General features: G+C 43.1%; 1 protein-coding gene across 1 annotated transcript in view; it reads left to right on the top strand.

Moving 5' to 3' along the window:
• The window catches only part of FBXO42 (F-box protein 42), an 88848-nt gene that overhangs the window by 24051 nt on the left and 38069 nt on the right, over window positions 1–26728 (top strand). Inside the window, exons 2-4 of the mRNA XM_080655293.1 lie at window positions 8742–9008; window positions 13724–13840; window positions 24714–24848. Coding sequence (XP_080511419.1) covers window positions 8759–9008; window positions 13724–13840; window positions 24714–24848 — 502 coding nt within the window. The 5' untranslated portion in view covers window positions 8742–8758. The remainder of the gene's footprint in view (window positions 1–8741; window positions 9009–13723; window positions 13841–24713; window positions 24849–26728) is intronic.

Genomic DNA, 26728 nt, shown 5'->3' with positions numbered 1-26728 from the left:
TATAAAATAATGTGAAGTCAGCAGAAGGGTTTTGTGAGTAGAAATGTCAATAAATCTTGGCTCATTTGAATGTCTAGTGCTAGAAAGACAGGGTGCCTAGGCAAATGGTCTCTGCCCTCAGTAGTCCAGTAAGTTGACTTCAAATTGTGGTTTCTCACTTTGGAGAAACTGAGAAGGCCTAACACAAATGTGAAGGGTGAGAACATTTCTTTTAAAGACTTTTCATGAAAATCATTAAATTAATACACTTACATGTGAAATGTTTTGTGGGCTTCTTTTGGCATGAAAAAATGAAAAACTTTCAGAATGCCTCTGTGTCCTCTGGGAATATGAGTGATGATTTCATTACCTAATCAAGAAAGTGAAAATGAAGGGCTGTGCAAATTGATGCTGCGCATGTAATTACAGAGGCCTTGCATCTGAGTCCATCCCTCTGTGCTCTCATTGGCATCTGTGTTCAGGGCCAAGATAGCAGACACGCTCTCAGGGGCATAGGGTTTGATGCTTGTGTAGATAGTGAAATGGTTGAATGGTGAGAATTGCTTAAAACTGGATTTAACAAAAGTGTGAGCCCTTTCTTTGGGTTTGCTAATTTGAGATTTGGAAAAGAAGTAAATTGTTTTATGGAGCCAAACAGATTTATTTTGTTTGGGGGTAAAAATAGTAATGAAAATATCCTTTTGCAGTTTTTATGATTCAGTTTGTTCTGAAGCAGACCCTAGGCTCACAATCTGTCAAGATATTGTATTGGAGCCCTAGGCAGTTTGGCTCAGTGGATAGAGCGTTGGCCTATGGACCTAAGGTTCCCAGGTTCGATTCCTCCCCGGACCGGGCCCTGGTCAGGGCACATACAGGAGGCAACCAATCGATGTGTTTCTCTAACATTGATATTTCTCTCTGTCTTTCCCTCCTTCTTCCACTCTCTCTAAAAATCAATGGAGCCCTAACAGGTTTGGCTCAGTGGATAGAGCGTCAGCCTGCGGACTGAAGGGTCCCAGGTTCGATTCCGGTCAAGGGCATGTACCTGGGTTGCGGGCACATCCCCAGTAGGGGGCGTGCAGGAGGCAGCTCATCGATGTCTCTCTCTCATCGATGTTTCTAAATTTCTATCCCTCTCTCTTTCTCTCTGTGAAAAATCAATAAAATATATTTTTAAAAATCAATGGAAAAATATCTTCTGGTGAGAAATAATAATAAAAAAAAAAGTTGTATAAGAAACATCTGTATTTGAGATTCTGTGCTTAACTGAAATGTGAAAAATACAGCCAAACTCAAGGAATTGGTTTTTCTGGATTCTTTGGTGAATTTCAGGACTGAATAGAGGTTAAAAATACGAGAAAATCAATAAATTTGGGAAGATAGCCAATGGGAGATTAAAAAATGATAACTTGAGGGGAAAGAATAAGAGGGAATATAGGAAGTAATTTTTTTTTCCAGTAGAAAAGGGCAGCTTTTTTTTTGCCAGGCGAAAATTCAAATTTTTGTTTTATATTTTGCATGACTATTTTTTTGGATAGAAGTTAAGGCTAGAAATGGAAAGGCCTTCCCTCTAGCAGTTAAGTGTGGGAAAAACAGCTCACCCATAGTGGGACAGAGGGGACTCACTACCTAGGATCCTTTATCTAATACAACTTACAGTTTACCTATGACATTACTTCTTAACTTTGGGGGAATGGAGGGAATTGCTGGTGTCCTTTCTTCACCACTACTCCCTCTTCCCCCATCTAGAAGGATTTAGACTGCTCCACTACTTCCAGTTAGCCAATTGTTCATCATCATCAAGATTCTAGCAGCACTTTGGTAGGACACATTGCAGTACCATGAACTAATTTGGCAGATAAATTGTCTTGGAAGCAATTTCATGAGTTTTATGTTTTCATTTTCTTGAATGTGCTCATTCTTCCAGGTTTTTTAAAAATATATTTTTTATTGATTTCAGAGAGGAAGAGGGAGAGAGAGAGAAATATCAGTGATGAGAGAGAATCACCGATTGGCTGTTCCCTGCATGCCCCCTACTGGGGATTGCAGCCTGGGCATGTGCCCTTGACCGGAATCAAACCCGGAACCCTTCAGTTTTCAGGCTGAAGCTCTATCCACTGAGTCAAACGGGCTAGGGCAGTGTGTATGTTGTTTTTTTTTAAATATATTTTTATTGATTTCAGAGAGGAAGAGAGAGGGGGAGAGAGAGACATCAATGACGAGAGAAAATAATTGATTGGCTGCCTCCTGCATGCTTCCTACTGAGGATCAAGCCCACAACCCGGGCATGTGTCCTGACTGGGAGTCGAACCCTGACCTCCTGGTTCATAGGTGTAGGCTCAACCACTGGGACACACTGGCCGAGCTCTGTGTGTATTTTCTTTTAAATCTTTATTGTTCAGATTATTACAGTTGTTCCTCTTTTTTCCTCCCATAGCTCCCCCCCACCTGGTTCCCACCCAACCCCATGCCCTTAACCCTCACCCCATCCATAGGTGTACGATTTTTGTCCAGTCTCTTCCCGCACCCCCCACATCCCTTTCCCCTCGAGGATTGTCAGTCCACTCCCTTTCTATGCCCCTGATTCTATTATATTCACCAGATTATTCTTTTCATCAGATTTCTTATTCACTTGATTTTTAGATTCACTTGTTGATAGATATGTATTTGTTGTTCATAATTTTTATCTTTACCTTTTTCTTCTTCTTCCTCTTCTTAAAGAATACCTTTCAGCATTTCATATAATACTGGTTTGGTGTTGATGAACTCCTTTAGCTTCTTCTTATCTGTGAAGTTCTTTATCTGCCCTTCAATTCTGAATGATAGCTTTGCTGGGTAGAGTAATCTTGGTTGTAGGTTCTTGCTGTTCATCACTTTGAAAATTTCTTGCCACTCCCGTCTGGCCTGCATAGTTTCTGTTGAGAAATCAGCTGACAGTCATATGGGTGCTCCCTTGTAGGTAATTAACTGTTTTTCTCTTGCTGCTTTTAAGATTCTCTCTTTGTCTTTTGCTCTTGGCATTTTAATTATGATGTGTCTTGGTGTGGTCCTCTTTGGATTCCTTTTGTTTGGGGTTCTGTGCGCTTCCTGGACTTGTAAGTCTATTTCTTTCACCAGGTGGGAGAAGTTTTCTGTCATTATTTCTTCAAATAGGTTTTCAATATTTTGCTCTCTCTCTTCTTCTGGCACCCCCATAATTCAGATGTTGGTATGCTTGAAGTTGTCCCAGAGGCTCCTTACACTATCTTCATATTTTTGGATTCTTTTTTCTTTTTGCTTTTCTGGTTGGGTGTTTTTCACTTCTTTGCATTTCAAATCTTTGACTTGATTCTTGCGATCCTCTAGTCTAGCCGTGGGCAAACTACGGCCCGCGGTCCGGATCCGGCTGTTCTATCCGGTTCTCTTGCTCTCCCCTCCACTCCTTTACTTTGAATTTATATTAGTTCACACAAACACTCCATCCATGCTTTTGTTCCGGCCCTCCGGTCCAGTTTAAGAACCCATTGTGGCCCTCGAGTCAAAAAGTTTGCCCACCCCTGCTCTAGTCTGCTGTTGGATCTCTGTATATTATTTTTAATTTCAGTCAGTGTATGCTTAATTTCTAGTTGGTCCTTTTTCATATCCTCGAGGGTCTCACTAAATTTATCGGCCTTTTCTAGAAAATTCTTGAAAAACCTTATAACCATGGTTTTGAACTCTATATCCAATAGTTTGCTTTCCTCCATTTCTTTCATTTGTGATCTGTTTCTTTGTCTGTGCATTTTAGCTGCTTCCCTGAGTTGATAGAGTGGCTTTGTGTGCTACGTGTCCTATAGGGCCCAGTGGCTCAGCCTCCCCAGTACCTGAGGTGGACACTCTTGGTGCACCCCTTTGTGGGCTGTGCGCACAGTCTTGTTGAAGTTAGGCCTTGGTTGTTGTTGGTATCACTGGGAGGAATTGAGCTCCAGGCCAATTGGCTGTGAGGATCAGCTGTGTCTACGATGGGAGCACTTCTGTGCTGGAGGCAAGACTTGCTTAAGTGGGGCTTTGGAGCTCACTAAGTCTGCCCCCTGAGTGTGTCCCTTATGGATCTGAGGAGTTGTAATCTGGATGGTCTTACTCTGACCACTGGGTACACTGGCTCTTGGATCTCCAAGGAGGTGCTAATTTAGCCTCTGCCTGAGGCCACCTAGCAGGAGCTACGGAGAAATCTGCAGATTCCTCTTCTTTGTTTGGGTTTTGGAGGTGCCCAGATGAGGCCCAGCTGTGAAGCAGTGCAGGCTGCTGTGGGGTCTTGGGCCTTCTTTTGAAAGTTCTGGGTCTATGACTCAGCTGCAGTTTGTTAGGTAAGTTTAGATTTCAAAGGACCAGGCCATTCATAGCAAAAGCTTCTGCACACAGCTTGGATGGGGCGGAGTCTCAGGGCGGGGCAAACAGCAATGGCTTCCCGTCAGCCCTGCCCTAAGAGGACCCCGGGTTTCAGTGTCCCTTGGTAGTCGCTGCAAGCACCTCTGAGAGAAAGCCACCCTCGAGTTCTGCCCGATGTCAGACAGTCCAGTTTCTCCCCATATGAGACTGGGTCCCCAGAGTCTCTCCCGGAACTGGAGTTCAGAGCAGTTGGGAGCTTGTGTCTCCCTGCGGATTGAAAAAGCCAGCCTTGTACTCAGTTGCCAGCCCTGTCCGCGCGCGTGCCTCCGTACCTCTGGACTTTACTTCCGCAGCTCCTCTGAGTCTCAGTGTGCTGTTCTCTTTCCTTCTAGTTGTAGATTTTCCACTTAGCCAGCCTTCCTGTGGTTCTGGATGATGTCCGTTTTGTCTTTTAGTTGTAGTTTTGAAGTGGTTGTGCATGGCAGAAAGTTCAGGTGTTTACCTATGCCACCATCTTGGTTTCTCCTCTGTGTGTATGTTTTTAACATGTTGTTCTCTTTCTAGAAAACTTAGGGAATACAGATGATAGCACAAAGAAGAAATTTTAAAATCACCCATAATAATTTTTAAAAATTAATTACCTTTACTAGAGGTAACTTGATCATGGCGTGTTTTAGTAAACTTTAGAGAAGTACATTAAGTATCCAGCTCGGTGAATTTTTCACAAACTGAATCCATCTGTGTAACCATTACCCAATCAGGAAACAACTTTACCTGGACCCCAGGAGCTTCCCAGTTGTTACCAAAAGTAACCACTACACTCACATGCAACAGCTTAAGTTAATTTTGCCTAATTTTGAATTTGACATAAGCATGGTCATGTAGTATGTACTCTTCTGATTTTTCTTGCTCATTATTATGTTGAGTCTTACCTGTGTGTTTATCTGTGGCTCCTTGTTGTATAGCATTCCATTGTGAATGTGCCACATTTATGTGTTCTATTGTTGAGGGGCATTTGTATTATTTCCAGTTTTTTACTTCCTGGATCTGTTATGATGTTTTCTAGTATAAATATTGCTGTGTATTTGGTATTTTAGCTAGTTAGACCTATTCTTGGACTATTTATTATCCTCTTTAAGTGAATTGTCTTGTGTAAAAGCTAGAAAAACTGTTATATCTAAAATCACATCCTCAGAATATTCTTTTTTTAATATATTTTTATTGACTTCAGAGAGGAAGGGATAGGGAGAAAGAGACAGCAACATCAATGATGAGAGAAACTCATTGATCGGCTGCTTCCTGCATGCCCCCTACTGGGGATCAAGCCTGCAACCCAGGCATATGCCCTTGACTGGAATCAAACCTGCATCCCTTCAGTCCACAGGCCAATGCTCTATCTACTGAGCCAAACCAGCTAGGACAGAATATTCTTTTTTAAAAAAATATATTTTTATTGATATCAGAGAGGAAGGAAGAGGGAGAGATAGAAACATCAATGATGAGAATCATTGATCGGCTGCCTCCCACACGCCCTCTACTGCGGATTGAGCCTGCAACCTGGGCATGTGCCCTTAGCTGGAATCAAAGCCTGGACCCTTCAGCCTGCAAGCAGAGGCTCTATTCACTGAGCCAAACCGGCTAGGGCCTCAGAATATTCTTTTTTTTTTTTTTTTAATAAATCTTTATTGTTCAGATTATTACAGGTGTTCCTCTTTCCCCCCCCCCCATAGCTCCCCTCCACCTGATTCCCCACCCCACCCCATGCCCTTACCCCCCGCCACTGTCTTCATCCATAGGTGTAAGATTTTTATCCAATCTCTTCACGCACCCCTCAAACCCTCTTGCCCCTGAGAATTGTCAGTCCACTCCCTTTCTATGTCCCTGATTCTACTATATTCACCAGTCCATTCTGTTCTTCAGATTTTTTATTTACTTGATTTTTAGATTCACTTGTTGGTATGTATTTGATGTCATTTTGTTGTTCATAATTTTTATCTTTACCTTTTTCTTCTTCTTCCTCTTCTTAAAGAATACCCTTCAGCATTTCATGTAATCCTGGTTTGGTGGTGATGAACTCCTTTAGCTTTTTCTTGTCTGTGAAGCTCTTTATCTGACCTTCAACTCTGAATGATAGCTTTGCTGGGTAGAGTAATTTTGGTTGTAGGTTCTTGTTCATCACTTTGAATATTTCTTGCCACTCCCTTCTGGCCTGCATAGTTTCTGTTGAGAAATCAGCTGGCAGTCGTATGGGTGCTCCCTTGTAGGTAACTAACCGTTTTTCTCTTGCTGCTTTCAAGATTCTCTCTTTGTCTTTTGCCCTTGGCATTTTAATTATGATGTGTCTTGGTGTGGTCCTCTTTGGATTCCTCTTGTACGGGGTTCTGTGCACTTCCTGAACTTGTAAGTCTATTTCTTTCATCAGGTAGGGAAAGTTTTCTGTCATTATTTCTTCTAATAGGTTTTCAATATTTTGCTCTCTCTCTTCTTCTGGCACCCCAAAAATTCTGATGTTGGTACGCTTAAAGTTGTCCCAGAGGCTCCTTACACTATCTTCATATTTTTGGATTCTTTTTTCTTTTTGTTTTTCTGGTTGGGTGTTTTTTGTTTCCTCATATTTCAGATCTTTGGTTTGATTCTTAGGGTACGTTGATTTACAGTTGAGTTTCTGTATATTCTTTATTTTAGACAGTGCATGCTTAATTTCTGACTGGTCCTTTTTCATTATTTTGGCATTCTCATTAAGATCCTTAAAGGTCTCACTAAGTTCCTCAGCAGTTTTTAGAAGATTCTTGAGTAACCTTATAAATGTGGTTCTGAACTCTATGTCGTCCAGTAGTTTGCTTTCCTCCATTTCTTTCATTTGTGACATGTTTCTTTGTCTCCGCATTTTGTTGCTTCCCTGTGTTGATGGAGTGGCTTTGTGTGGTAGGTGACCTATAGGGGCCAGTAGCTCAGCCTCCCCAATCACCTGAGGTGGACGCCTTTGGTACACCCCTTTGTGGGCTGAGTGCAAAGTCTTGGTGTAGTTAAGCCTTGATTGCTGTTGGTACACTGGGAGGAATTGACCTCCAGGCCAATTGGCTGTGAGGACCCGCTGTGTCTATAATGGAAGAACTGCTGTGCTGGAGACACGCTTATGGTGTAGGACTTGTTTCAGTGGGGCTTTGGTGCTCACTGAGTCTGCCTCTTGAACGTGTCACTTATGGATATGAGGAGTTGAAATCTGGTGTCTCACACTGACCACTAGGTACACTGGCTTCTGGATCTCCAATGGGGTGCAGGTCAGCTACTGTCTGAGGCCACCCAGCTGGAGCTACAGCGAGAACTACAGTTTTCTCCTCTTTACTTGGGGTTTGGAGGTTTTGGAGCTGTCTGATCCGGGCTGCAAGTTTGCTAGGTTAAGCTGCGATAGGGCAGGTCATTCATATGCTAAAGCTGCTGCTTGGAGCTTGGGTGGGTTTGTAGATTGTGCAGGGCGGGGTCTCAGGGCGTGACTAGGCTAGGGCGTGGCAAACAGCGATGGCTGCCAGTAAGCCGGCTCTGAGTCTCCGATGGTGTCCCCGCGTCCCGCGCCCCAGCACAGTAAACAATTATTCCTGCACGCAGCCCTTCAAGCAAGCCTCCCTCACTTTCCAACCCCATCAGACAGTCCAGCTTCTCCCCGTAGGAGTTTGGGTCCCCCGTGTCTCCCCAGAAACTGGAGTTTGGAGTAATCGGGAGCTTGTCTCCATTCAGGTGTAAAAAAGCAGAGCTCCCAGTCGCCCTTCGCCAGCCCGATTCGCGCGCCCCTGTACCTTAGCTTTTCAGCGCTTGTGCACCTCTCAATGCTGTTTGCTCTTTCTTTCTAGTTGTAGAACTTACACTCAGGCAGCTTTCCCATGGTTCTGGGTGATAGACGTTTTGTCTTTTAGTTGTAGTTTTGAAATTGTTGTGTGAGGCAGCAGTTTAGGTGTTTACCTATGCTGCCATCTTGGATCCTCCAGAATATTCTTATTACTCTTTGTAGCACCTCGGTTAGTTTTTCCTTCTAAGTGTGAGGTCTTAAATTATGTTACTAGCAAAGGGAGGCTAATTGTTACTCCCTTTGCTATCTTCCAGTCAGATCCTTGAGTCAGGGGAATTGTTAGAGAACCTGTTTTCTGGCTTTACTAGTATAGTTGTACCTATCATAGTTTTCAGTGGAGAGAAAAAATACAACCAGAAGCCTTAAGGGATTGTTAGTTATTTGGGATGGGCTTGGTGCTTGAGCTGTGCCTATCAAATTAAGGTGGCTCACAACTAGTGTACGAAAGTGCTAGAGAACAGATTTCATATTGAGGGTCTCAGGCAAATCCTGAACAACTTGGGTGCACATGCCTATGTTATTTCAGAGCTGCTAGCAGTGTATACTGATGTTTGTTTCTTTCCCACGATAGCTGTCAAGTGGTATGTCATGGCCAGTTCCTCGGACAGTGAAGATGACAGTTTCATGGCGGTGGACCAAGAAGAAACTGTGCTAGAAGGGACAATGGAGCAAGATGAGGAGCCCCAACCAATATTGGAGGTTGAGGAGACTAGACATAATAGGTCCATGTCTGAGCTGCCTGAAGAGGTTTTGGAATACATCCTATCCTTTCTTTCACCATATCAAGAACACAAAACTGCAGCCCTTGTCTGCAAACAATGGTATCGACTTATCAAAGGTACTGGGGGACAATGGGACAGTGGAAAGGTTATTTATTTATTTAAAATGTGTTTGAATTATTTTTAAACCCTAAATTTTATTTTCTCCTTTTATTTAAAATTGATTTGAGAGAGAGAAAAAAAAAAGATGTGAGAGAGAAACATCAATTGCCCCCCTCCTCACACCCCAAATGGGGATCAAACCTGCAACCTAGATATGTGCCCTGACTGGGAATTGAACCCACAACCTTTGATGTACTGGATGACACTCCAACTAACTGAGCCTTCTGGCCAGGGCTTTTTTCTCTTTTTTTCCTTAAATTTACTGTGGTTCTAAAATTTAGTGTTAGTTAATATTGTACATTTCCCTTTTTATCCTGAATAGTTTTATGAACAGCTTGAATACTATAGTATTTAATCATTTTGCAGTTTCTTTTCTGCATATTCTTAGAGTTGATCTGGTAAATTGTATTGTTCTTGAACAGGCAAAGTAGAGATGGATATGGGATAACAGTAATAGCTAACATTAATATAGCCCTTACCATTGTCAGGCACTATTGTAACTGCTTTACAATCCTCTCAGCAAGCTATAATAAATGAAGAAACTGAGTGAGGCACAGGTAAGTAACTTAACCACAGTCACATAGATAATAAATGGAGGATCGAAGATTCACAGGCAGTCTGCCTTTAAAGTCCATGATGATACCATATTATCTCTCAAAGTGGCTAGTTGTGGCAAATACGGATTTGCGAAAGCATTTACCCCTTGATTTTATCTCTAAACAACAGAGGCCTTATGAATATCTTTTACTTTTAAAAATGAGTTTCTACCTTTTTCCCCCTCTATTTTCTAATCAAGATTTCAACTGTACCTAAATGTTGAAATTACTGGCTGTATTTTATTTTTAATTAATCGATAGCAGTTATTTGGCTTCATTACATTTTAGGTGGAAAGCCCCCACCCCCTTTTTTTAAAATAAAGATGACCAAGCCAGTTGAATAATCTTTTTTTTTTTTTTTTGGATTTGTGTGTGTGTTCAGTTGTATGAATTCTTTTTTATTTTTTTTTTATTTTTAGGTGAGTAAGACAATTTTATTTTATTTTAAAATAAATCTTTATTGTTCAGATTATTACAGTTGTTCCTCTTTTTTCCCCCCATAGCTCCCCTCGACTCGGTTCCCACCCCACCCCATGTCCTTATCCCCCTCACATCCTCATCCGTAGGTGTATGATTTTTGTCCAGTCTCTTCCGGCCCCTCCCCCCTTCTTTCCTCCCAAGGATTGTTTGTTAGGTAAGTTTAGATTTCAAAGGACCAGGCCATTCATATGCAAAAGCGTCTGCGCACAGCTTGGGTGGGGCGGGGCAAACAGCAATGGCTTCCCGTCAGCCCTGCCCTAAGAGGACCCCGGGTCTCAGTGTCCCTCGGTAATCACTGCAGGCACCTCTGAAAGAAAGCTGCCCTCGAGTTTTGCCTGCTGCCAGACAGTCCAGTTTCTCCCCGTATGAGTCTGGGTCCCCATTGTCTCGCCCAGAACTGGAATTCAGAGCAGTTGGGAGCTTGTGTCTCCCTCCTGCTTGAAAAAGACAGCCGAGTACTCAGTTGCCAGCCCTCTGCGCGCGCATGCGCACACCTCTGTACCTCTGCCTTTTCTTCCGCAGCTCCTCTGAGTCTCAGTGTGCTTTTCTCTTTCCTTCTAGTTGTAGAATTTTCACTCAGTCAGCCTTCCTGTGGTTCTGGATGATGTCGTTTTTGTCTTTTAGTTGTAGTTTTGAATGGTTGTGCGGGGCAGCAAGTTCAGGTGTTTACCTATGCCACCATCTTGGTTTTTCTTCCAGTTGAATAATCTTTGATTAAAGCAAGGGTTCTATCAATTGGTTCTTTCCTGGTTGAACAAGGCATCCAGAAATATGAAAGAGAAAAACCTTTAGATAAGAATCAGCCTTAAAAGCTTTTCCTTGCATCAGAGTGGTTCTCATGGGGAATGTGATCTTGTCACTTATCCAACTCCATCCTGGAGGTCTACGGACTAGCTGTATTGAAGCTGCTTATAACAGGTAATACTAGTATGCACAACCTGCTTCTGTCGGCAGAGTTAGTGGATTCTTCAGGAGAGAGAGGCTCGCTATACTGTGGAAATAGATGGTTTCACCTCTTAAATAGAGGTGGAAGGATCATGGATGAAGGGCTGTGATCTAATCACATGTATGAATGTATTATCGGGCTTTTACTTATTTATTTTCTCACTGAGGATATATTTGTTTTTCTTCATTGATTCTAGAGAGAGAGGAAGGGGGAGAGAGAGAAACATCAGTGTGAGAGGGAAATATCAATCAGTTGCTTCTCAGTGGATTGCCTCCTGTACACCCCTCCCCCCCACCAGGGATCGAACCCACAATCTGGGTATGTGCCCTGACCAGGAATCAAAACATGACCTCCTGGTTCATAGGTCAGTGTTCAATCATTGAGCCATACAAGCTGGGCACACTTTCACTTTTTAAAACAGACTTTCTTAATTATAAATAATTTAGTTATAAATAATAATAATCCATTATAAACTAACTAGAGGCCCTGTGCACGAAATTCATGCACGGGCGGGGGGAGGTATCCCTCAGCCCAGCCTGCACCCTCTCAAATCTGGGACCCCTCGAGGGATGTCCAACTGCCCGTTTAGGCCCGATCTCACAATCCAGGACTGCTGGCTCCCAGCTGCTCGCCTGCCTGCCTTCCTGATTGCCCCTAACCGCTTCTGCCTGCCATCCTGATCACCCCCTAACCACTCCCCTGCCAGCCTGATTGATGCCTAACTGCTCCCCTGCCAGCCTGTTTGCCCCCAACTGCCCTCCTTTGCAGGCCTGGTCACCCCTAACTGTCCTCCCCTGCAGGCCTGTTCCCCCCCAACTGTTCTCCCCTGCAGGCCTGGGTCCCCCCGCAACTGTCCTTCCCTGCAGGCCCGGTCACCGCCAACTTCCCTCCTCTGCCGGCCTGGTCACCCCTAACTGCCCTCCCCTGCAGGCTTGATCGCCCCCAACTGCCCTCCCTTGCAGACCTGGTCCCTCCCAACTGCCCTCCCCTGCTGGCCTGATCGCTCACAACTGCCCTCCCTTGCAGGCCTGGTCCCTCCCAACACCCTTCCCCTGCTGGCCATCTTGTGTCCACATGGGGGCAGTCATCTTGTGTGTTGGAGTGATGGTCAATCTGCATATTACTCTTATTAGATAGAATAGAGGCCTGGTGCATGGGCGGGGGCCAGCTGGTTTGCCCTGAAGGGTGTCCTGGATCAGGGTGGGGGTTCCCTTGGGGCGAGGGGCCTGTGGTGGTTTGCAGGCTGGCCACGCTCCCCGGCAACCCAAGCAGAGGCCCTGGTGTCTGGGATTTATTTATCTTCTACCATTGAAACGTTGTAGCCTGGAGCGGAGAAAAGCCTTCTGCTCACTCCGTGGCGGCAGCCATTTCTGTTGCGATTTATTTAATCTTCTGTAATTGAAACTTTGTAGCCTTAAGCGGAGGCCAAGACAGGCCAGGGTGTGCGGAAAGCTTGGCTTCCTCCGTCGTGGGGGGCAACCATAGCCTCCTGCTCTCTCCAGCTCTGTGGCTGCCACCATTTCTGTTGGGCTTTATTTATCTTCTGTAATTGAAACTTTGTAGCCTGGAGTGCAGACCTGGGCCGGCCAGGGTGTGTGGAAAGCTTGGCTTCCTCTTCCTCCATCGCCGGGGAAACCCAAGCCTCACTCTTGCTCTCTCCGTGGCTGCAGCCATTTTGGTTGGGGTTAATTTGCATACTCGCTCCTGATTGGCTTGTGGGTGTAGTGGAGTGATGGTTAATTTGCATATTACTCTTTTATTAGATAGGATTATTATCTTCTTGTTAAAGATGGAGAATGCTGCCCTGACCGGTTTGGCTCAGTGGATAGAGCGTCGGCCTGCGGACTGAAAGGTCCCAGGTTCGATTCCGGTCAAGGGCATGTACCTTGGTTGCGGGCACATCCCCATTAGGGGGTGTGCAGAAGGCAGCTGATCGATGTTTCTCTCTCATCGATGTTTCTAACTCTCTATCCCTCTCCCTTCCTCTCTGTAAAAAATCAATAAAATATATTTAAAAAAAAAAAAAAAAAAAGATGGAGAATGCTTAGTTGCCATGGCCTAATAATAGATATTTACTGAACACCTATTATATTCCAGGTACTGTTTTACCATACTCTTTACCACTAAGCTAAAATGTCCGCCAGCCCCTTTGCTTTGGAGTAAATAATATCAGTTATTTTGATGTGTTGCATCATGATATAACATAAAGGGGAGCAGAGTTACAGAGTGAGCTAATTTTGTAACTTTGAGCAAGTCATTTATCCTTCCTGAACCTTGCAAATGAAAGGATTGGATCTTCCAGTTTTAAAACTCTATGATTTTATTTTTTTAAATAAAATTATTTATTGATTTTGAGAGAGAGATAAACATTGATTTGTTGTTTCACTTATTTATGCATTTATTGGTTGATTCTGTATGTGCCCTGTCCAGATATTGAACCTGAAACCTTGGCATATTGGGACGATGCTCTAATGAACTAAGCTACCAGCCCAGGTCTCTGTTTTCTTTCTTTGAATGAAAAATCAAAAAAAATTGGAGTTCTTCAAAGAAACTTATGTTTTATAAGAGTTACAAACTACTTAAATTGTTTTAATAATTTGATTTACAAGTGAAGTGTCTAGGCTGAGGCCTTTGTTATTTTTGTCTTTAGGTGTAGCTCACCAGTGTTATCATGGTTTCATAAAGGCTGTTCAGGAAGGAAACATTCAGTGGGAGAGTCGGACTTACCCTTATCCTGGAACCCCGATCACTCAGCGGTTCTCACACAGTAAGTATTTACTGAGAAAGCAGATCCCACCCTGCCTGTGTTTCCAAAAACTACTTTTAGGCATGTGTTTTGTCTGACTTTTTAATGATGAAAATGTAAAATGAGGACTTAACATTAATTTTACAATCAGAATTAGAGAAGAGCATGAGGCTAAATACATTGTTGGTACTTTGGTATAATTTTATATTCTGCTTTTCATTGAGTTTTTTTTTTGTAGTGTTTCTACTCCAAAGATGTCAAGGAGTTATGCTTAGACTTTTAAACATCTGACATCATGTAAGACGAAAACAAAGGAACGGCATACACGAGAGTATTTCTAGATTTTCCTCTAGAGTTTTACAATAACTCTTTATTTTAACATAGTGTATGTTCAGCAAACACTGAATTTGACTGAAAATTATTGATTATAAAATATAAATTTATATAGTAAAAGTATAAATAAAATGTCCTGGCAAATAGATATAGAGTTTTAAAATTATTCTAGAATTAACTCTAATTGATTTTTGTAGACCCATTTTATTCTATTGTGATTCATATCCTTCCATCAAAGTGAAATTGAGATGTGGTATATCTTAGGCCAGTAAAGGTGCATTTATTAATGGGTCTGCAAAGAGATAGCTCACTGAGGGAGAGGAGTGCCTTAGAAAGTTCTCATAATTACTGCTTTAATTATATTATTTCCCTTTTCAAAAACTTTCAGTGCCTGTCTATTGCCTACAAGATAAAAGCTAAACTTAGTCTGATATTCAAAGCCCTTTTTCTTTTGACCTATGTCTAAATTCACCACTTCATCTACCAACTTTTCCCAAGAGCTCTCCTCTTTCAAGCTATCACTTTGCCATACATGTTTCTTCCTCCCTGGAATATTTCCATCCACTTAGCAGAAGCTTGCCTCTCCTTGAAGATTCAGTTCAAGTTCTGGCTCCTTCATGAAACCTTTTCTCAACTCCCTAGCCCATAGAAAATATATTTCTGTTCTGAGCTTATGTTTATGTTGTTGCCTGGAATTCTAATTAGGCATTTAATGTCTTTCATTGTTAGCTTATATGTATGTGTATTTTTTTTTAAAGCCTATATTTTGAACTCTTGAGGGGAAGGATAGTATATTAGTTATCCATGTTGCATAAAAAATACCCCAAACTTAGCAGTTTAAAACAGCATTTGTTATCTCACAGAGTTCCCGAGGGTCACGAAATTGGGAGTGGCTCAGCTAGGAGATTCTGGCTCAGGGTCTCTTTATGAGGTTGTGGTCAGTCTGACAGCCAGAGTGATAGTCACCTGAAGGCTTGACTGGGGCCTTTGGGGATCTGCTTCCAAGCTCAGTCAAGTAACTGACAGGAGGAGTTCCTTACTAACATGGACTACATAGAGCTGCTCACGACTTGGCAGCTGGCTTCCCACAGAATAAATGATCTGAGAGACAGAGACAGACACCAACAGAAGCCATGGTGTCTTTTACAACCTAATCTCTGAGATGAATACTATCTTTTCTGCTGTATTTTATTGGTCACATAGAGATTAACCAAATGTATAAATACCAGGAAGTGAGGATCATTGGAGACTACCCCAGATCATGTGATATACTCTGTATGCAGAAGATAGTTTAATAAATATTTATAAATCATTATTTTGTTTGAATTGGATCTAAATAGATCAGAGGAACAGGCCAAACTATTGCTGTGTTTTTAGTTCTTTCAAGGAGCTATTTTCATTTGTGCTGTTGTAAAAACCCCTAGAGCAGTGGATAGCAAAGTGTGATTCCTGGACCTCTGGGAAGGAGCTTGTGTGTGAGACCCTTTTTGGGGATCTGTGAAGTCAGAAACTGGCTTTGTTTGTTTTCTACTGTCAGTGTGTGGCAGTGAAGAACACAGTGATCCCTAGAATCGTTGAGTGTGCTTGCTGCCTTGATCTTGTACAGGCTGCAGCACTTTACTCAGCATTGTTTCTGCACTATTAGTGCAAATGTCAACACAGTGAGGGCAATTAACTTCTTCCACTGCCTCCCCTCCTTCTCCTCTCCTTCCTCCTCGGACTTATTATTATTACTTTAATTGATTTCAGAGAGGAAGGGAGAGGGAGAGAGAGATAGAAGCATCAATGATGAGAAAGAATCATTGATTCAGGCATGTTCCCTAACCGGGAATTGAACCCATGACCTCCTGGTTCATAGGTTGACACTCATTCACTGAGCCATGCCAGCTGGGCATTGTTTTTTTTATTATTAAAATAGTTTTGAAAGGGTCCTAAATGTATTCAGGAGTCCAGAGACCACACTTTGACAATCATTGCAATGGACTGTAAAATGAATCCTCACTGAAAATCTACACTAATAAAAGAGAAATATGCAAGTTAACTGTCACTCCACTACACCCACCAGCCAATCAGGAGTGAGTATGCAAATTAACCCAACAAAGATGGCGGCGGCCACAGAGCTGGACTGAGCAGGAGGCTTGGGTTGCCCCTGGCGATGGAGGAAGCCAAGCTTCCAGCCCTCCCTGTCCTCCACTGAAGGAGGGGCTGGGAGCCTGGGTTGCCAGGGTGACCCAGGCTTCCAGCTCGCCCTGGCCACCGCTGAAGGAGAGGCTGGGAGCCTGGGTCGCAGGGGGCATGGCCAGCCTGAAAACGGCCCTCAGCCCCTTACCCAGGCTGGCCACACACCCATGGGGTGAGGGTCCCCGCTGGGGGGTGTGGCCAGCCTGCAAACAGCCATCAGCCCCTCACCCAGGCAGGCCAGGCACACCAGCAGGGACCCCCACCCTGAAGGGGGTGTGGCCAGCCTGAAAACAGCCCTCAGCCCCTCATCCAGGCTGGCCAGGCACCCCAGCAGGAACCCCCACTCTGAAGGGGGTGTGGCCAGCTTGAAAACAGCCCTCAGCCCCTCACCCAGGCTGGCCACGACCCCCCAGTGGGGTCCCTCACCCCATGGAGGTGTGGCCGACCTGCAAACCACCACAGGCCCCTCGCCCAGGCTGCCCCATGCCCCAAGGGAATCCCCACCCTGATCTGGGACACCCTTCAGGCCAAACCTGCCAGCCCCCACCCGTGCACCAGGCCTCTTTCTATACTAATAAAAGGGTAATATGCTAATTAGACTGGGAGACCTTCCAGACGTTCTTCTAGATAAAGCCATGGTGGCGGGGCCGAGGTAGAGGTGGTTAGAGGCCAAGAGGGGAGGGCAGTTGTGGGTGATCAGGCCAGGATGGGATGGCATTCGTAGGTGATCAGGCCATTGGGGGTGATCAGTCTGGTGGGGGGGCCAGTTGGGGGTGAGAAGACCAGCAGGGGGGCCAGTTGGGGGTGAACAGGCCATCAGGGGGGGTCAGTTGGGGGTGATCAGGACAGCGGGGGGGGGGCAGTTTGGGATGAGCAGGCCAGCAGGGGGCAGTTGGGGGCGAGCAGGCCAGCAGGTGGGGCAGTTGAGGGCAAGCACGCTGGCACGGGGGGCAGTTGGGGGTGATCAGGCTGGCAGGGGGGGCATTTTGGGGTGAGCAGGCTGGAGGCGGGGGGCAGTTGGGGGCAAGCAGGCTGGCAGGCAGAGTGGTTAGGGGCAATCAGGCAGGCAGGCAGGTGAGTGGTTAGGAGCCAGCAGTCCCGGATTGCGAGAGGGATGTCCGACTACCGGTTTAGGCCCAATCCCTGTAAACTGGCAGTAGGACATCATTTGAGGGGTCCCAGATTGGAGAGGGTGCAACCCTCCTCCCCCCGTGCATGAATTTTGTGCATCGGGCCACTAGTATTTAATGAAATTATGGGAGGATTCCATGTTAGGTCCAATTTTTATTGTTGAGGGAGGAATCACTTCAGTTACCTACAGATAATTGGTGTAAGAAGTAGAGACATTGTTTCTTTTTTTTAAACTGTGAGGGAAATTGAATGAATCTAGGTGAAATAAAAACCAAAGTAGGAAATATTCAGAGGTGAATAATTATCATAGCAATAGTTTAGCTTTCTGATGAGAAAAGGGGAAAAACTTTTTTTCAGTTAACTAGTTTTTGAAAAAGTATCATAAAATAGAGGCAATCATTTAAAGGGGAAATAGAAAGGAATAGTACAGTGAGTAAGCGCCCAGAATTTCAGAGATTGGTGGGTTTTGATACTTGTTTTTACTCAAAAGTTGTTTCATATCTACTTGAAATCCGGAAAAAGGTGCCATAGATTTTTTAATCTGTGTCTTACTGTCTCTCTTGGTCTCTCATGTTTCTTTCCAACTGTCTACATGTTATCTAACTGGCAAACTAAAGAAAACTATTACAGAGAAATAGCAGTTTTCAAAACGGATTTAAAACAAGGAATTTCTTTCCTTAGTTCCTTCCTCTTTCAACCCTGTATTGATACCTTGCGATCAACTTTATTTCTTATTCTCAGCTCATGTTGAGCTTGAGATCTGCATTTCTAAGTCTTTGCTCCTAGTGCCGTAGAGATACACAGATGTTCCATGTTTAGTCAGCAAAAAGAATTCAGTAGTACCCTCCAAATTTTCTCCTCTCCCTAATTTAGTTAATGACATTTATCATGCTTTCAATTATACAAGCTTGAAAACTTGGATTCATCCTCAGTTCCTCTCTTTCTCCCAACAATAAAAGTAAAATCCTGTTGATTTTGTTCTGTCTCAGCAATCTCTCTCATATGTTTCCTTTGTTTTCCCATTACTCCCATGTATGATCTAATCATTCCATCTTTCCTAAGTTTTGTCTGAATAGTCTTCTTGCCTTTTGTCTTCATTTGAATCTGGGTTAGACACTGTTGGCAATCATCTCTAAAACTGGGGACAGTGCCACCTCTATTTGGAAATGTGTAAAGTCATTGTTTATTGTCTCAAGTAGAAAGCACTACAAGCATTTAGTAGGCAAAGACCAGGCAAATGTCCTGCAGTGACTGGGATGATCCTACACATAAAGAATTGGCCTGCTCAAAATAACGGGAGCTCCTGTCAGGAAACAGAGCAAATCTGAAACACAAAACCAGCCTTGTCATTCCACTTCCAAAAAGCCTCAGCCTCTTTGCACTGCACCTAGAAGTTTCCACTCCACCTGGCTTTCCAGGCTCCACCTTACCTTTTCAGGCTAACTCACTGCTGCTGCTCCTTACACAGTCAGACCACACAAGACTCCTTGTGATGTCTTAAACTCCCTACTTCATGACTTTCCTTGGATGCCCTGATTTCATTTTCCCTTTCCCTCCTCTTCATTTTCTGTCCCAGTCTTGGTTGCCCCTCATTAATTTACTCAAAATGTCCTGTCCTCTAAAATCTATCTCAGAAACAAAGCCAAAAGCCATCTTCAAAAACTACTCTCAAATTCCCCACCATGGTGATGAAGCTCTTTCTTCCTCTGCTTATACTCCTCTAATACACTTCATACCTTCCTCTTATCCTATGTAATAAAATCCTAATATGCAAACTATCCCCTTGGGCAGTCATTCGACCGGAAGTTCAACCGCTTACTATGATGTGCGCTGGCCACCAGGGGGTGGCACAGAAAATGGCGGGTTTTGGTGATGCGCTGCAACCTCTCACCGGCTACCTGGGGGTGGAGGTACGGTGAGAATGCGGGGTGTCCATTGAACTCCCCCTGCTACCCTCCCCCGAGACACGAGGGCTCGCACGCTGGGGAAGCCTCCGGGCTCAGGTGCCCAGGTGCTGGGCGCCTGCGAGGAGACCACCCCGTAGCCGCTGGGACTGCAGGGGCAGGTTGGGCTCCCCATAGGTTCGTGCAGAAGCGGTCTACAAGGCTGGCCGGTAGAGAGCGTGCTGCCCACCCAGCCTCTGTGTGGCACCGCTGGGCGGCCTGTGCTGTGCCCTGGCCTGCGGCGTCTGGCCGCACTCACTGCATCTCTGCGTGGGGACTTGGGCCCCGTGACTCAGGCGGAGGAGGTCGTGCAGGGACCCAGGTTCTGTCCAGGGTCCAGAGGTCAGCTGGGACCTGCCCTTCCACACCACACTTCCATCGCCGGCCATGCCTAGGGACCGCACCCATGCACCGTGCAATGAGAAACATGAAAATTGAGTTGCTAGGAAATTGAATTAAAGGAACACTTGCTAAAAATTATGTTTTAAAGTGCAAAATGTTCATAGTTGATAATTTATTAAATTCTGTGAAATTAAATGTAACAGAGATATGAGCAGTACCGCTTTTTTCCTAAGTATAAAAAAATAATAATAAATAAAAAATATCTGGGACAAAAAAGGCAGGGGAAGTAAAATAAAGCCAGTTCTCCCGTTTTTGTTTTTGTTTTTTTTTTGGTGAGTGCATGATCAATCATGCAAGCCTTGATGAATGTAGATGGTCCTTTTCAGATTGTAGGGTGTCCTTTTCAAATGGATGTAGTGGTCTGTTGAGTCCCCAGCATCATGCCTAGAACAAAGTTTTAGTGTTTAGGCTCCAGATACGGTCAGGGCATTCCACACACATGCAAATTGTGTTCCTGCAATAGCCAGCAGGCCTAGACTGGGTAACCAACCTTGCTTGTTTCATAGTTATGTAATTACAGGCCCTATCAAATATGTCCTGGCTTGTAGATGTGAGACACATGACAGCATAGTCTCTTTAAGCATGGGATAAATGCCTCGGGACCTGGAGACAAGTGGGGGAAACAAAAGAGACTTTAACAACCGAAAGTGTAAAAGTTAGAGTGGACATTTATTGAGTGACTACCAGGCATCATGGAAAATATGAAACAACTGGAAGAACTTACATTTGAGAGGACTGTAATATAGGAGGAAAGTATTTAGAATGCTGAGAGTCATTCGCTTGCTGTTTGTGTAATTGTGAATATTTGACTTGCCTTCGAATAGAGATTATTAGGTATTAACTTGTGGTATGTTGTCTTGCAATAATTGTTCATGGAAAAATCAAGCCCATTTCCAAAGGTTGAAGAGGTTTAGCAATTGGAATAAATGTTATTTCTTAGCAGAGTATTCATACTGTACTATGAACTGTAACTTTTGTTTGGTACATTCCAATGGTCTAGATGTTCTTAAAGGAAAATATTCTCTTTGGGTGGAGAACTTTGGTAAAAGGGAAATGACTACTTGAGCACTGGTATTTGCTTAAATTCTTATTATTTTCTACAAGACCCATTGAACTTGTCCGGTTTCCCCACTTCCACCCAGACCCACATATAGTGTCTTAAATAAAAATAGACATTAAACAAAGTTCATTAGGATGCCTAAAATATTTGAGTGTATTATTGATGGCCATTTTCTCATTCCATTATATCTGAGTTCTAAACTTAGCTGCCTAAATTGACTCCCTTCCTTCCCAAGCTTCGTTGATAATTGACTGCTGGACATTGAAAATAAAGTGTGTGAAACTTGTCGTTTCAGTCCTATTATCTTTGCGGAGTTTGGGCTGTGCCTTCCTCTTGCAGAAACCTTTGTTTGCTCAAAGAGAAGCAGGAAAATGCCTTATTTTAGTATAGGATTAAAATACACGTGGTTAAGAACCTCATGGGGCCCAGCTGCTGGCTGGGTTTTCAATCCAAATAGAGAAGAAGAATGTTTGCTACCTCTTTGATAAATAAAGGCACTGTACTCTTTTGCTACACAAAGGAAACAGCTGCTAAGAGTTGATCTTTGAGGAATGGTGCGACTTAAATGAGCTCTGACTCTTTTAGTTATGAAATCATGAACTTGTTTATTAAACATTGTTAAAATGGACACAACTTAAGGTTTCAGAAGCCATAGGACATTGCTAATTTCTGTTCTGGCAGTATGGATTATCAAGAGGAAAAGAATGTTCTTTTTTTGCCTGTCACTAGTTGGTTCAGTTCAAAATTTTTTCATTTGTTGGAATAGTTAGTTCAAGAAAGGTGTGAGAAGACCAGAATATCTGAAGCTTAATTTAGCTCCTTTAGTGGAGATTAAAATATGGCTTCAGTAATTACTCTCTTTGTTTGTCTAATGTCATCTAATTTGATCCTTTGCTGTTTGTAGTTTTTAATAAATCTGAGACATGGGCAATGTAATTTCATAGGATTTTACTTCTCAATAGACTTTATTGTTGGGATGTGGATTTAAAAAACTGATTTAGATATAGATTAGAAGTTATTTTCAAAGACAAAGACAGTCAGTGGAAGTTGTGAGATCACTTAAATCTTCATATACCATTATAGTGTGTTTGAGTTCTGGGAATATAATGACTATTTTGCAGGTGTGAGCCTATTGATGATTAGATGGTATTTCTTTTTTTATTTTTTATTATTTTTAAAAATATATATATTTTTATTTTTTACAGAGAGGAAGGGCGAGGGATAGAGAGTTAGAAATATCGATGAGAGAGAAACATCGATCAGCTGCCTCCTGCACACCCCCTACTGAGGATGTGCCCGCAACCAAGGTACATGCCCTTGACTGGAATAGAACCTGGGACCCTTCAGTCCACAGGCCAATGCTCTATCCACTGAGTCAAACCGGTTAGGGCAGTATTTCTTTTTTAAAAAAATATATTTTTATTTCAGAGAGGAAGGAAAAGGGAAAGAGAGATAGAAACATCAATGATGAGAGAGAATCATTGATTGGTTGCCTCCTGCACACTCCCCACTGGGATTGAGCCCGAAACCCAGGCATGTGCCCTGACCAGGAATCGAACCCTGACCTCCTGGTTCATAGGTCGACACTCAACCACTGAGCCATGCCCGCCGGACGATAGTATTTCATTTCTTCACATCTCTATTCTCTTTAATTTCTTTGTTAATTTGAAAAGTGTGCAGCTCCATTACTGCAGTGTCAGAGGTCTGATGGTTTGGATGTACTTCTTCCACTGATTGAGATTACTGGGTGTAAGTGACTAGACACACTGCTTTATTGGCTCTTAACTCATCCAATGTTCTGACTTGGCCTTCCTAGTGTAGAGATTCCTTAAAAGGCCTATAGGGTGGGCTCAGTTAAGAAGAAAAAAAGGAAGGGTTATTCCCAGAGTTAGTACATATTACAGAGGTAATTATAGCAGTGGCATTTCCCTTTTTCTAAACTTGAGTAAGTGGTGCTGAAGAGTTCTTAAAAACAGTGGCATGCTAAATCGAACTAGACCTAAAAATAAGCTGAATGATCACTGAAACCCTGCAATATGGGTTGAATCTCTCAATTTCTTTTCCCTTTCCCCTTCCCTTTATGTGACCCTTAACTGTTCAAGCCTAGTTTCACATGAACTTTGAGAGGTCTTTTTTCCCACTGGTATGCATGAAGTGAATAGAAAGGGAAGTTTTGCTCGGCCTTCTTCCTGAGATCCAGGATGCTAAATGCAAGAGTATACGGAATGTGGTCATCTTTTCCAAAGGATAGAGACTAAATGAGGTTTCAATGAGAAAGAAGCAAGGTAACAGAACTTAGCTCTCAAGCGTCTTATCTAGATTCTAGCTCTGATCTTCCTAACTTTTAAAGGAACAGCACCTCTCATAATCATTGCCTCTTTTCTTCAGAATAATGCCCATTGGTGAGGTATATATTTAACTGGTATATAATCAACTAATTTAAAAGGCTCTTCTGCTCTAGCCAGTTTGGCTCAGTGGTTGGAGTGTCAGCCTGCAGATTGAAGGGTCCTGGATTCAGTTACCGTCAAGAGCTTGTAACTCAGTAAAGGGCACGTACCTCAGTTGCAAGCTCGATCCCCCTCCCTTCCACTCTATCTAAAAATCAACGGGGAAAAAAAATCCTCAGATGAGGCTTAACAAAATAAATAAATATCAGATCTTTATAAAAAAATAAAATAAAAAGACTCTTCTCAGAGACCTTGTGGCCCTTTCAATGTTACAGCACTTGTTTTCTGTTCAGTACCAACTAGCCTGTTTTGGTGGCTTTTGATTATACCTAGGAGCTTAATGACTTTCATGCTTTTTTTCTCATTTGTTTTGTGTCCATACTATTCCTGAGATCTCTGAGCTACATTGGTCTTTTTTTTAAAATATATTTTTATTGATTTCAGAGAGGAAGGGAGAGGGAGAGAGATAGAAACATCCATGATAAGAGAGAACCATGGATCGGCTGCTTCCTGCATGCCCCCTACTGGGATCGAGCCCGCAAGCTGGGCATGTGCCCCGACCGGGGATTGAGCCTGTGACCTCCTGGTTCATAGGTCGATGCTCAACCACTGAGCCACGCTGGCTGGGCTACATTGGTCTTTATGTGTGGTTATTTCATGGCACTGGTTAAAAGTTTCTGTCATTCTCCTTCATATAAAGATTTGTTTATTGGTTTGTGCTTTGGGTTTCATTTAAAAACAAAAACGATAAGAGGAAGACTGGAGGAGAGAAATGTGGGGACAATACATCTGTTAGCACTGACTATCTTTCCCTAACCCTAGCAGGTGATACAGATTGAGGTTCATTATGCAGCTGTGCTAAAATTTCACTCATTGAGCACCCTTAATCTGAATTCTTGTGTGCTCTTGCTGGAGTTATACTGTCTTATTTAATAACATCATTGTCACTTTGCTTTAGTGTGCTCAGAAATAACATTTTCTCTGGGCCTTATTTTATTTTTTACAATATTTTTATTGATTTCAGAGAGAAAGGGAGAGGTAGAGAGAGATAGAAACATCAATGATGAGAGAGAATCATTGACTGGCTGCCTCCTGCACACCCCCCACTGGGGATCGAGCCCGCAACCTGGGCATGTACCCTTGACCAGGATCGAACCTGTGACCCTTCAGTCCGCAGGCCAACGCTCTATCCACTGAGCCAAACCAACTAAGGCTCTGGGACTTACTTTAAAGGTTAGCGTGATACTGACCAACCTGAAGACAACAGGCTGGTTATAGAAAATTGGTACCTGGTAAAAGAGTTGTGAAATAATTGATCTTTGAAAGATATGGGCTATAGTTAAGGTATTAAAAGAGCCTCAAAATTAAACATCAGTTATTTATTGTTTTCTTTCTAGGTGCATGTTATTATGATGCTAATCAGTCTATGTATGTGTTCGGAGGCTGTACCCAGAGCAGCTGCAATGCTGCCTTCAATGACCTCTGGAGACTTGACCTGAATAGCAAAGAGTGGATCCGACCTTTGGCTTCAGGTAAGAGATAAAATGCTCATCTTTGCCTTCTTACCAGGTAATTCCCTTTGCATGGAAACTGCCCAATCCTTTTATTTTTTTCCCAGTCCTCACCCAAATATATCTTCCCATTGATTTTTATAAAGGAAGTGGAAGAGAGAGGGAAAGACAGAGAGAAATACCGATGTGAGAGAAACACATGGATTGGTTGCCTCCTGTACGGGCCTTGGCCAGGGCCTAGCCAGGAAGGAGCCTGCAACATAGGTATGTGCCCTTAACCAGAATTGAACCTGGGACCCTTTGGTCCACAGGCCGACGCTCTATCCACTGAGCCAAACTGGCTAGGGCCACAATCCTTTTTGGTGTTGGTCTTAAGGGCAGGTTATTGGGGCCCCAGGTTCTTTGTCCAATATGCTATGTAAATGCTAAGGGTAATATGCTTGTGTAAAAATCTTTGAATTTAAAAGAAATTTATACTTTATCATTCATATTGGTGCCCTGCCAAAATTGTTATATACTACTGTATGAATTCACTTGCGTGGTTTTCTCAAGTACTTGTACAGGTGTAACATGCTCTTTGGTATGAAGTTGAAGCAGAAACACAGAGTCTTAAGAACTGTAGTTGACTGACAGAAGCTATTGTCCCAGGGCTAAGATCTCTGAATATCTTTTGTTGTTTCCAGCTCAGATATTTGGGGAGTGTATGGAACATGCCTCTGCTGGTTACTCTTAACTCAAGAGTGTGGGAAGATTCCACACTAGATGCATTCCTGCATAGTCCCACTATGCCAAAATTCTGGCAGAAAGAAACGTGATTATTTTCTCCTTTTTTTTAAAACCTAAACTTTCTTGGGGTAAAAACAAAAACAAAAACATTGTTTTTGCACTCATGAGGCATATCAGTTTGAAAAGGCACAGTTATAAGATTTGAGGGGCTGATGTAATAGAGAAATAGAGCCCACTGAGTATGAAGTATTCTGCTAGATTTGTTGGCAGGCTTTTCCCAAATATTCATTTGGCTTTTCTTTTTTTTTTTCTTCTTCAGAAAAGGACTAACCAAAATAAGGTTTATTTTCTTTTTTTTTCCTCTGCAGTCTTTATTTATTTTTTCTTTATTGATTAAGGTATTATATATGTGTCCTTACCCTCCCCCCATTGCCTCCCCACTCCCCCTCTCATGCCCTCACTCCCCTGGTGTCTTTGTCCATTGGTTAGGCTTATATGCATGCATACAAGTCCTTTGGTTGATCTCTCACCCTTTCCACTCCTCTCCCCTGCCTTCCTCTGAGGTTTGACGGTCTGATCGATGCTTCTCTGTCTCTGGATCTGTTTTTGTTCATCAGTTTATGTTGTTGACTGGCTTATTTCACTTAGCATAATGCTCTCCAGTTCCATCCATGCTGTTGCAAATGGTAAGAATTCCTTCTTTTTTACCGCAGCGTAGTATTCCATTGTGTAGTCATTTGGCTTTTCAAGTTTGGAATTAACTCCAGGACTAAGGTGACTCAGGTTTTTCTTATGCACATTTCCTATTTATTTCAGCCTTGATTTACTACTTTGATTATTAAATGGGAGGCAACCTGGTGTATTAGAACGGGCACTGGACTAAGAGTAAGGAGACATGAGGTTTTTAAAGAAATATATTTTATGGATATTAGAGAGAGGGTAAAGGAGAGGGATAGAGAGATAAAAACATTGATGAGAGAGAAACATCTGTTGGCTGCTCCTTGTATGCCCCCCACTGGGGATCGAGCCCGCAACCTGAGTATGTGCCCTGACCAGGAATCAAAACAGCTACAATTTGCTTCCCCAAGCTTTGTGCTCCTATACCTACCTGCTGCAATAGTCAAATAGAGGAGGGAGGAGCACAGTGACAGTGGATACTCATAGGTGGGACTCAC

This window comes from Plecotus auritus, assembly GCF_963455305.1.
Source record: "Plecotus auritus genome assembly, chromosome: 2".
Lineage (NCBI taxonomy): Eukaryota > Metazoa > Chordata > Mammalia > Chiroptera > Vespertilionidae > Plecotus > Plecotus auritus.
The sequence above is the reverse complement of the archived record's forward strand: the minus strand, read 5'-3'. Positions and strand labels throughout refer to the sequence as shown.